Genomic DNA, 12,500 nt, shown 5'->3' with positions numbered 1-12,500 from the left:
AGAGATTTGCTTCTATCATGAAGTGGTATAATTGAAATCTAATTAATTTTAACACCTGACGGAGTATGGAAATATACTGTATAATCTTAAAAATCAGAAAAATCAACCATTGCATAAGACTTAAACAAGTTAGACTGATGTCAATAAAATAATATATTTCATTATATTTCGTGAACCAATCTTCCTAGTCTCCTAGATAACGAAAGTAAAGGTATGGGGAAGTTTAAGCAATTCCTAGTATTTAGATTAGTATAATTTATATGCAACATTTTTTTCTTTCAATATTCAGCGATTCTATGATATTTATGCCAAAATAACAAAGCACAGTAACCTCTGCCAATACGGACTAGATAAGTTAAGTGACATTTCACTCCGAGCTATTGTAGGCAATTGCTTTAATGGGGTCAGATATTTCGTGGAAAGAGATTAGTGAACAATTGGTTGTCAGCCATGATAATGTTAATGAATGATAATGGAAACATATTTTCACTTTATTGTAATAAGAGGCCTCAACTATTGATAGAGATGGAATTGATAATTTGACCTATACATTTTATCTTACACCAAATCTTAGACACGTTCAGAAGGGAAACAGTGACATTTTTTTTTAAAAGCTGTGGTCTTCCAATGAATAATGTTAGGCATTTAGTCACACGCAGATTTGGCCTTAAGCTTTCTTGTAGAATGTTAATTAATGGATATGTAAGAGCATGTTTGAAAAGCTTGGGTTTAAGATTGACTTAGTATTTAGTTAAAGAATCTTCTTCAAACTCGAGAAAATTTGCCAAGTATAACACGAATTTTTAGATAGTTAAATAAAATAATGATCCCCTGATGTCAATTCTGTGACTGAAGTTGGACGAGGAAATGAGGTCCAGGGTTTCATCTCCTTTTGACAATTAATTACTAACTGGCAACTATATCAAATTCAGCTGTACGCTTTAGAAGCACCTGGCATGCTTATTTTGTTCAGCTATGTAAGGGGTAAGCCATGGCAGGATAGTACTTTCGTTTTCATTAGATTAAAGACATTGAAAAAATACTGTGGTTGAGATATGCATCACGTGGATAATTCATCGAATGTACGAAAAATAGTAGGGCACACTTTATAAGGAAATTGCTGTTGTACACATGAATGATTGAAAGAGAGAAAGGTCTAACAAAGAACATTTATTCATTGTAGTTTTTATGATTACTAAATTCCATGGGAACAACTATGTAATTTTAGCCTTTGATATTATGATTTATTTTTTTGTACAATGAGAGAGTAGTGGCCCAGTGACTTTAAATTTTTTAAACATGGGGATAATGGCCCATTAACCTTAAACTTTTTAATCAGCCAAACTCGTGATTATCTTGAGTTTCGTCATGGCAGTCTCTGACTATCTATTGTGATAACATTTGGAGAAACGTGAAATTTTAATAAAGATTATGTTGGTCTCGAATTTCAAGCTGCTTTTAGCGCTTTGTCATCATAGCTTATCCTTGTGGATGGTCCAATGTCTATTTTTTTTCTTCCACCATTGGGGCTTTCCTAAGTTTCCTTATTTTATTTCAGAAGGCATTCATTCCTTGCCCTCCTTTTGGTCTCTTTACTCTCTCCTGTAACTCCTTCAGTAACCTTTACTCTTGTGACGCTTGGCCAACACAGCTTTAAACACGATAGATAGACCTTGTCTAGCTTTGTACCATATATATATATATATATATATATATATATATGTATGTATATATATATTTATATATATATATATATATATATGTATATAGATATATATATATATATATATATACATATACATATATATACATATACATATATATACTGTACATATATATACATATGTATGTATATATATATATATATATATATATATATATATATATATATATATATATATATATATATATATATACACATATATATTCACTTTTGCAGTACTTAGAAAAGACGAGTTTTTAACTGATTCTATTTTGTATTGCACAGTTGGATTATTTGAATAATAGCGTTGGCCATGTTCCCTATGGGCTAGCGACTGAGTAATATTATCAACCATTTTGATAATCGAAATTACTAACCAGATTCTTCTTGCTTTGTCCAAGTCTCATAGGCAATGCACAATTCCAAACAGTTATGAAATAGTTTAAGATTTTTCCTTTTAATTCCCAACGTCATGAATACCAACAAGTAAGAGTTCATAGCTATAATTATTTTCTATAAGGGTAAATAGATGTGACCTATTAGTTGGCATCATACGTAATCGTGTGAAATGAGGTCAATATTGTAGTGATTTTACTGATGGCCCTGAATAGACGAAAATTTCGGAAATACTTTATTAGTATTTATTACAATTTAATTAATCTGAATTTTACTTAGTCTTATTTTTTAGAATAATTACATATTTCCTTTAAAAAAACATTACAAAAATTCAGGTTGTGAATGTCAGTTGCCAGTTAGTGACTTTTAAATGAAACCCCCCGAGAAAGCATGAATTGTCACCTTTGAACCCTTATGTACAGCTGTTCTAAAACGTCCCATCCAATCTTACCAATCGATAAGATGTTCAGGTTTTGTCCCCGACCAGTTTTAACTAGATTTAAGCAGCTCTATCAGGTTACGTTATCTTGTTTATTATAATTTTTCAAGTATTTGTTAGTCATTTGACAACTTATCTGAAGGTCTGTTATCAGTGATATCTATACAAGTAGATTATAACTTATAGTGCATTATAATTATGTAGACGAGTCCAATTTAAATTTGAGGTGAAGGTACTGTAATCTATTATTGATGTCATATCCTTCTGTTATCTGTAAGATTTAGTTATACAAATTATGATACTTTTAAACATGACTTTACCAGATTATTCAATTTACTATATTTTTGTACCACAAATTATAGGCAGAGTAAAGCCTCATGTTTAAGAGTCCAGGGTCTTGGTATGTTCAATTATTGCTCTTCTTTGTAACGTAATTAAGTAGGATGATTGACCTGTGTCTTTTTTTCTTTATCTTTTTTGCATATCGTGGTGCTGTGCAGAAGCCCTGTCATGGTAAGGTGGTTCATAATAATGAAATCATACCTATGTCTCTCTTATTACTGTTCTCATTCTCTCTCTTATTTCGAGTCTTATCAAACACTTACTTTTCAATGCTCGAAATTTTGTTGTCTCGTAATTTCTTCTACTGTTTATCCTTTCTTTCCTGTTTTACTCATTCATATTTTTCATAGTATGACATACATACATACATACATACATACATACATACACTTAGCTGTTGTATATTCATATTTGTAATTTGTCTAGTACACTATATGTTAACAGTTTTTCATGTGTATGAATAATTAGCTAAAATGTGACACTACCTTTGTGTGCTACAGTTGAATGTGCTTGGATGTTTATATTTTTTCATCCATTTATGAAATGTTTTTTTCTGATTTGAACATACATAAATATCCATATATATATATATATATATATATATATATATATATGTATATATATGTATATATATATATATATATGTGTGTGTGTGTGTGTGTATATATACATATATATATTTATATATATATATAAAAGAGAGAGAGAGAGAGAGAGAGAGAGAGAGAGAGAGAGAGAGAGAGAGAGAGAGAGAGAGAGATTTGATTTATTTTAAAATAGTAAAGGATTATATTTCCATGAACTTAATGTAATACGCATGTACGGTATATACCGTCGTGGAATTATATAGGCTGGAAACCCAGAAAGGTTTTACCCTCTAGTAACCGGGGTAAGGATGGTCGTTATTCTCTTTCCAAGGCTTTAGAAGTGTCATTTCTAGGTTGCTCTTTTATTTGTTATGGAAGCAAGACATTTCATGAAGTTTAGATACAAAGAAATTTTCAAATACAACCTTGAGACAGTTTATAGTGCAACTCTTAGTATATCTTCATGTTAGCTATAATTTTGTATAGACATTGGGATGTATTTGCTTAGTTTTGTATGAAAAGGGATGTTAATGTTATTCTTATAAATGTGAAGTAACTGTGTTTTGAGATTTCTTAATGTTGTAACGCCACCATTGTTTCATCGCGGACAGAAGAACTCGCTGTTAAAGTGCAATGACCAGTGGAATTTAACTTGGATACTATGCTCTCCTCGCTGCCAAGTGACGTGAACAGGTGTTGAACTGCAGCTACAGTATCGCATATTTACTTACTAACCAATTTATTTAGTTATTGCCCAATACTTTGTGAACTTTAATAATATAAATTACGGCATTTGATAATATTAACTGAGGAAACCCCTTCTTATATCAAAACTGCATCTACAAAGTGTTAGAAAAATCACCTTTGCGAGTTCATGTTTGGGAAGGCGAATATACTCAAGTTATGTATAATGTGGTTTATTGATTATGCAGCGATTGCAAGTTATTACTCGCACTAAAGTTTTGCAGTCAGGCGCAATGGTACACATGTGCTTTCTTTACACCTTACTTATCATTACTTATATTTGGCGAAACTTAGAGGAAAGAACAGAATTTCATGTGTGAATGTTGTATAAAATTTGAGCCTTTTAGCAGGACGATTATATGGCTCTATTTTTTTCATCGATTGGGTCAGTATTGCTAGGATTTGAAGTTTGCTATGAACGAGAACATTAATAATAATGATAATATGTTTTCTTGTGGAACTGGCTTCAATAAGAAAGAAGGGCAATTAAACACTGGTGGGCATGCATTTGAGAGAGAGAGAGAGAGAGAGAGAGAGAGAGAGAGAGAGAGAGAGAGAGAGAGAGAGAGAGCAGGTACATGTTTAAACAGCAGGGATATTGGTACAAATGGTTCTCACATCTTTAAGCAGTATCAGAAAAGGCAAGTTCTCAATGTCTAACTTCTTTTAACTTTCAACTACATATTGTGACTGCAGAATTTCCCCCACTCGCACCTGGGTTCTGAATGGCCCCTCTGCCCCAACGCCTAACCATATAGCCTAATTTAAAAGAAAAATCAATCAAAAGAAAACAAACTGATACTTTGAATGTAAAAAACAACCTAGTTCTTTTAGAATTAGATTTTGATGGGCAATCTCTTAAAAACCAAGTATATTTATTATACCCTTGTTGACAACTGATAATATCAGCCCAACGTAGTGATAATACAGAATGTGTTTTTATGGCTTTATGACCATGTTTTAGATTTATATATTATTTTATAATAAAACCTTAGCCTTAACGCCAAGTCTTGTGGCACAAATTATGCAATCATTCATTGTATTCAAAAGAAGTAAAAAATCATAAATATGTTACAAAGTGACACAAAATGGAAATACCAGAAGCACGAAGACCGTAAAAGTTTGTTTTTATTCAAAACCAGCTTTATGGCAATTCGAGTCTTGTATCTGGCAGCGAAAACTGACATCAAATGTGGACAAGCAACCAAAATTGTTTAATACCAATATTACTTGAGAAACCAGATGTAGATAAACCACGCAGTGATTTTAGTTTTAACCATCGTAAGAAGCAACGAATCACGAAAAGAATGTTCGAAGGTTGACGAATTTGATTGTTACTTTAGATCACATAATCCAGTAACATTATTTTCACCAATGAAGATTAGAAAACCATTTAAAAACATTCGAGGACCCTTGAATGTTAGAGAACAATATGATTTGTATTGATGTAGTCTTTTGTGATCTATTTAATAGATATTGTAATAGAGTGTGTTCAAGTCTTAATATGTCAGTTATACACAGAGGGATCGAGGATATATTGGAAAAGGAAATGCCATAAGAAGTATAAAAGAAGACAAAAGGAAAATGAACGTTAATAAAATCCCAGATCCTGATGTGAAATAGGTCTGTTGGTCTGACTTCAATTATATGGAAAGATACTTTACCCTGTCATCGGAGATAAATATGACTACACTTTAAGAATTAAACAATTTAATAAAATATAGCCACGATGAATTATATGGTTGTATGTCATGCTTGACCTGTCTTTTCTTTTTTTTTATTCCCTGTTCCTACTACTGTACATTGTTTTTATCCTGCTGATTTAGCCAACCTCTTTTAACTGTAATTCGTATTGAAACTGCAACGTTTTCCAGAATTGCACATGACCATTGAGTGCCCGGTACTGTGGAATTGGGCCAAAATTCCTCAAATCCAATATGGTAGACGTCCTCCATAACAAGTTTAGTTTATATTATATAAGAAAAGCAACATAAGTATGCTTAACTGTGCTTCCAAAATGTATGCGATGTCCCAAATGAAAAATGAATGGTAAAAACTAGAAGTTTGCTTTATCTAAACTCTTAAAGTATCTTGGATGAAGTGGTTTGGGTATGGATCCACTGCTAATCGTTTTGTACTTGAATTTCCAAGACTCGGGGATAATTATCAAAATGAAAGAAATACCTGGTAGCTCAGTATTTGCTATCAGTGTTGATAATAAAACATGATTAAAGAAAATACAAGGACACGGAGTTTTAGAAGATTGGTCAATCAAATGGTAAATACCTATCATGCCTTTCATCTTAGAACAAATGTGTATATATCATAAACAAGAACGTCAAACATGAGATGCCGTGAAAGAGATGAAATTTAACTTGTCATCAAGAAAATTATCCCGGTAATTAATACTGTTAACTTTCAACATACTGACCGATGTTTACAAGTCGAAAATGACGATTGAACACCAACCGCTGTGGGAGCCTTATCACACATATTCTTTTTTGTAACTACTACCAGCTGGGGGGTGAGAATAGCACCGCTGAATCAGTCACTTGAAGCTGAACACATTGCATAAAGTTAACAACATGATAGTGTGAATTTTAAAGTTGCCTGGTTGGCTCTCTGTCTGACTACGCAGTTTCCTGCAATGTTTTTTTTTTTTCTTTTCCCGGGGAGAAAAGGGAAATTCGAATGCCTCATATAACTACAGCTTGGATTTATGAGCTTCGCATTGCCCTTATATTAAACAGTATTGTGATAATAACCGTAACGGAATCTTTTTGTATATTTATGTATTACTTTAGCATGAAATCTAAAACGTAGTCTTAGCTGTTGGTTTGTTTCTTGCGTCACGTTCCGTTCCATATTTATTCATTGAATGACGGTACTTTCTTATGCCTGGATATCCATTAGTACATACTTGTATGAATACGTTTGATCATTTATATCTTGTAGAGTAATTGCAAGTATTAAATTTTTCCTGTCCGTTATTAATTGTAAATTTGTGTGCATGTCGATAATTGTAACGTCTGTGTTTCTAGTGTGTTTTGTACTGGGCATACATACATGAGATGTTTCTATGTATGTGAATATGTGATATGAGATACCCTAAGTACCTCCAAATAGTCCCTTGTCATCTTCAAAGTAGATATATTATATCAACCTGTGGATCTACAGTGCAAAGTAGATGGTGCGTCATTCACTTCGGGCTGTGATAAAAAAATCGACTAAGTTATCCAATCGTCTCGTCTATCATCAATATCTTAGTGTTCAGGGACCTTTTGTTATCGAAACTAGATGTTAATCCATGCTGGAATTAAACTGTTGAGAAGTTTAGTTTCAACTTGATGGTTTTAGGTACTGTACATGTATCCTACATAACACACGAAGACTTTCTATTGTTCAAGATATCCTGAACATGAAATACCAATCACTTTACTCTGATACACACATGGCTCCAAGTCTTGTCTTACTAAACATATTTACATTTTTAAATTCCTCTTATGTCTTCCCACATTCCCATACATTGTGTTTGTCCTTTTCATTCTTCTTTGTATCATTTAATCAGTGTGAATAAGTATATTAATTGTCATATTTTGTGCTTCTTGAAAGAGCACAGCATAGAATTAATGTGTTTTTTCGAACATAATTTATTTCCCTATTATGTAAGATTAATGCCTGTAGGATTATTATTGTTAAGCTTGTGTTACCTCTGCTGTTTTATGCAGGTAATAGATTTTAATGTTATAATTAATATCATTAGTATTATTATTACTATTAATTAATAAGTTTTCATTTGAATATTTCTTTATTACAAAGAATAATAAATTCATGTTGAATATAGAACTTTATTCGTTATTCACTAATTTAGATATGCATGCTACTTAGAATGTAAGTTAATTAAACAGTAATTTTGACGAATTTGCATTGAAATGGTTGTTACATTTAATCTTTATTTTTCAAATAATGGTTTTTTTTATACCAAGTTTTACCTAGCTTAATGTTTTGATGTTACATACAATGAATAGGCAAATAACGTTTTGTAAATCATCAAGACTACTTCATTAATATATAATTAGACTTAAAATTAAAATGTAATGAACGCCAAATGTAATATCACTGTTGTTTTGACTCTCCACTCTCAGCTCTGTGATAGTTTGATGTTAATGTCTTTCAGCATGGAGCTCATTGCCTCCCAGTTGGAGGAGGGCGCGGATCAGCCAATGGTGACCAGGCTTTACGAGCAGTGTATGACTGCTATAAATGAGCTGAAAAGTACCCAACACAACCCACATATTTCAGTACGTATGGGGAAACCCTGGATTTTTACATGTTTCATTAAAAACTCTGTATATTTGGTATTCGAGAATTCATTCAATGTAGGTATGTTCACAATTACTTTTGAGTTACTCCATCAAGGAAGAAAATGTCAATCTGCAAGTCTAACTTTCTTCCTTTATTCTGACCTGATGAATTTGAATTAGCTTCCTGGCTAGTACAGTGGTAACGTGTTTGCCTATTGTACGGCAACAGATCGATCCCTGCCCGGGACCCGGAGTTTAAACTCTTTACTGGGGAAGCCACTACTGTGGTTGGGCACCATAGTAGGGAGAATTGGGCTTTCCCGGCACACGTTCCGGTGATCATCTATTCTGATGAAACTGGAACTGAAACCTCACACCTTCTTTTGCTTTCTTAGTGGGAGGGACAACACTTCGCTCTCGTTTTTCAGCAACTCGTCTCTCAGCAATTCATTCTGGTCACTGCCCCGATTGTTAATAGATAATTGTATCATTTACTTTTCAAAATATCTCCAGTTACTCATATATAAGATATGCAAACGATTGTGTACACCATTTCTGCTTTAAGAATAATTGCTCTTGGTTAATTTATTTACATTTCTTGTGTTTAAGATATTTTGGTCTTCAGTTGAAAATTTAGATCTTAATACTTATGAGCATACTTTAATGTTGAAAATGATTTCTTTAAGGTTAGGCAAGAAAATACCAAACAAAATACCTATAGTTTGCCTACTCAGAATGCATATTATTGCAATTTGATCATTAGAGTTCACATATAATAAATCTCGTTTGGCAAGCACACATGTTTATTCATATAAACTGCATAGAGAAAAGACAATGAACCTCTTTTTCTTAAAGTTGGAAAGGGCGATAATGAGGCAGAAAATAATGGATGGGGAAAAATCTTTTAGAAATTTTCCCACACGAATGTTATTGATATTTCCTGAATCGAAGTGATGAGTAGGCTTCACTTGGTCATAAAAGCTTCTAAGATTTTATGGGTATTGTAGTATAGTGCTTGTATGAGCATTTATTTATAAGTCGAAAGCAGGTTTCTCAGATGACAATATTGTTTAAAGGTTGGTCATTAGTGGTAGGAGCAAGGTAAAAGACAATGTCCTAGAAACTGATCATGTGTACATTTGAACACCACCCATGCTAGGAGCTGGGAGGGCCAGGCAAAGGCGGCTGATGGCTCTGTCTTCTTTTACACATGTGTTTGTAACATATGTGTACTGTGTTTGCCAAATGCTTAGGAGGCCGTTCGGACCCCCCCCCCCTCTTGGAAACTTTCCTAGAATTCAAAGAAAATCTTTGAATTCTATAAATCACAACAGAATTAATTAAATATTAAAACTTAATAGGCAGATTATGAAATATTACACCTGGCATGAGGACATGTGATCGTGGTATTGAATATTACAAGCACCTAACAAATTTGTTTGTTTGGTAACCCCAGTAGCAACCTAGCAATGAATGGACTCCCTGGTCCCAGTGCTGAACTTAATGGTCCAAATTCATAAGTAAATAGAGAAAATATTTGGAATTGCTCCAATTTACCTTCTTAAATTCTGTTTTAAAATTCATTCATCTTTAAAATCATGATTGGCATTTCAGAGTAATTTTTGTATTTGCTGAAGGACCAATATAGAATTTAGATCCAGTCATGATGACATCTGGTTGATTTTATTACACTTGATGAACCTTGTGGAGTGTAGAAACTTCTTTAGATTAAGTAACATTCATCCTGTCACCTTAGTCAAGTAGTAGGTTGGTCAGGGCACCAGCCACCTCTTGAGATACTACCACTAGGGAGTTATTGGGTCCTTTGACTGGCCAGACAGTACTACATTGGATCCCTCTCTCTGTTTACGGCTCATTTTTCTTTTGCCTACACATACACTGAATAGTCGGCCTATTCTTTCCACATTCTCATCTGTCCTCATACCTGACTACACTGGGATTACCAAATAATTCTTCTTCATTCAAGTGGTTAACTACTGCACTGTAGTTGTTCAGTGGCTACTTTCCTTTTGGTAAGGGTAGAAGAGACTCTTGAGCTATGGTAAGCAGCTCTTCTAGGAGAAGGACACTGTAAAATCAGTCCATCATTCTCTAGTCTCGGGTAGTGCCATAGCCTCTGTACCATGGTCTTCCACTGTTTTTGGAAAGAGTTCTCTTGGTTGAGGGTACACTCGGGCACACTATTCATAGTTCTCTTCGTCTTGTTTTTTGGAAGTTTTTATAATTTATGTATCAAAGAGTGACTGTATTTTAATGTTGTTACTGTCCTTAGAATATTTTATTCTAATTGTTCATTACTTCTCTGGTAGTTTATTTATTTCCTTATTTCCTTTCCTCACTGGGGTATATTCCCCTGTTGGAGCCCTTGGGCTTTTAACATCCTACTTTTCTAATTAGGGTCGTAGTTTAAATAATAATAATAATAATAGTAATAATAATAATAATAATAATAATAATAATAATAATAATTAGTACAACTGTAAGGCAGCAGTTTTCCCAGTTATTGGCAGCGGGCCTATCATTTTGCTAAAAAGCAAGACTGCTAGGTAGCATCTGTCCTTTTAGTCGCTTTCCACAACATACGGAACGTACGGTAATAATATTCTTACACTCCCACCAACGTAGCCTAAACGTATCTGGCCAATGGCTCAGTATGGAGGAATGTTGTTTAATCACATTCCCTCTTATGAAGTTATGTCAGCTGCTAGTTGACTGCTTTGATTTAAAACGAAAAGCATGTAATTAATGTTTATCAACACTTTCACTGTATTGTGTTAGTTTCGTTTAGTTCTGGGTAAATCCAGAGAAGGCTGAGAACAATTGGCTAATTTTGTAAGTTTTACCTAGCAGTTCTATTGGTCTTGCGGTCTTTGCTAATTCTGCAACCTTTCTACCACTGAGTTATGAGGTATTAGAGGATGGTGTCCAACCTTTTTATGGCTTTGTTATGGTGTAAATATTTAATAAAGATTATTTTCAATATAACTCAAGGAAGCTAAAGGTTCATGTTATATTTGGCAGTGAGCCCGGTTGAATTTAGAATTGTAACTTGTGCATTTTTCTTAGTTATCTTTAGATGTTCATTAAGATATCATATTATCACAGTTTATGGGACTTTATAGACAAGTTACTGGATTTTTTATTGAGTAATCCATTTTAGTGTGGAAACTGTTTCCCTCTTAAAACAATGTATAGAACAATCAGTAGTCTAACCTTGTTCATTAATAGTTATATTTCTTTACTGCAGACGTGTACAGTATAATTATAGACAATTTGAATAATTCAAAAAAGTTATTACAATCTATACTGAGTAATAAATAAAGTTTCATCATTATAGCCATGATGTGTATATAGTTACCATATGGAATTCTGTTAGATATTTCATCTTATTTCTTAAACATTGGTAACAAAACATGTATGCAAGATGGAATTTACTTTTACATAACTTCTATAGCTATTTTGTGATTAGATTGCCACCATTTTATTCAAAGAATATTTTTGCAATCTAATTTCATCGGTCCAAGTATGAGGTTCTGTCTCCTAAATCTCATATCACTCATAGAATTATTCATGGTTAATAATTTACATGTTAGACTATTTAGTGTCTCCAGATTTTTAAAATTGGTCAGATTTTCATTGGCCCAATTAGGTTACTCTAGATAAGAATTTTTAATTAATGTTGAGACTGTGAGTCTTTGCTAGAAGGCTGTAATTCTGGTCTAACCTGCCCAGTTGCTAACCCTAACCTCAATTCCAAGTCGGGTCTAGTGGTTATAGTGTTACGTCTAGTAAGATTTTCAGAATGTTCACTGCATCTTGCAGACTTTGAAATCATCTCAAAGAGCCTCAGATTCTTTATTTACCCTACTCTAGATCCTTCTGCTGCAAAACCCTTGCATTCCTGCATCCCTACTTGCTCTTTTAAACAGCTTGCTTGTGAGGCAGAAAACTGAACTTGTAGGTTG

The 12,500-nt window shown here is 33.3% G+C and overlaps 1 protein-coding gene across 2 annotated transcripts in view; it reads left to right on the top strand.

Moving 5' to 3' along the window:
* Positions 1 to 12,500, top strand: part of LOC137653570 (uncharacterized) — a 49,473-nt gene that overhangs the window by 6,608 nt on the left and 30,365 nt on the right. Inside the window, exons 2-3 of one of the 2 annotated variants that reach the window (XM_068387080.1) lie at positions 3,038 to 3,050; positions 8,388 to 8,511. In XM_068387080.1, the coding sequence (XP_068243181.1) occupies positions 3,038 to 3,050; positions 8,388 to 8,511 (137 nt within the window). The remainder of the gene's footprint in view (positions 1 to 3,037; positions 3,051 to 8,387; positions 8,512 to 12,500) is intronic. The other variant, XM_068387081.1, reaches the window with a different exon arrangement.

Source organism: Palaemon carinicauda, chromosome 14 (genome assembly GCF_036898095.1).
Source record: "Palaemon carinicauda isolate YSFRI2023 chromosome 14, ASM3689809v2, whole genome shotgun sequence".
NCBI lineage: Eukaryota > Metazoa > Arthropoda > Malacostraca > Decapoda > Palaemonidae > Palaemon > Palaemon carinicauda.
This window is presented reverse-complemented; position numbering and strand designations above follow the sequence as displayed.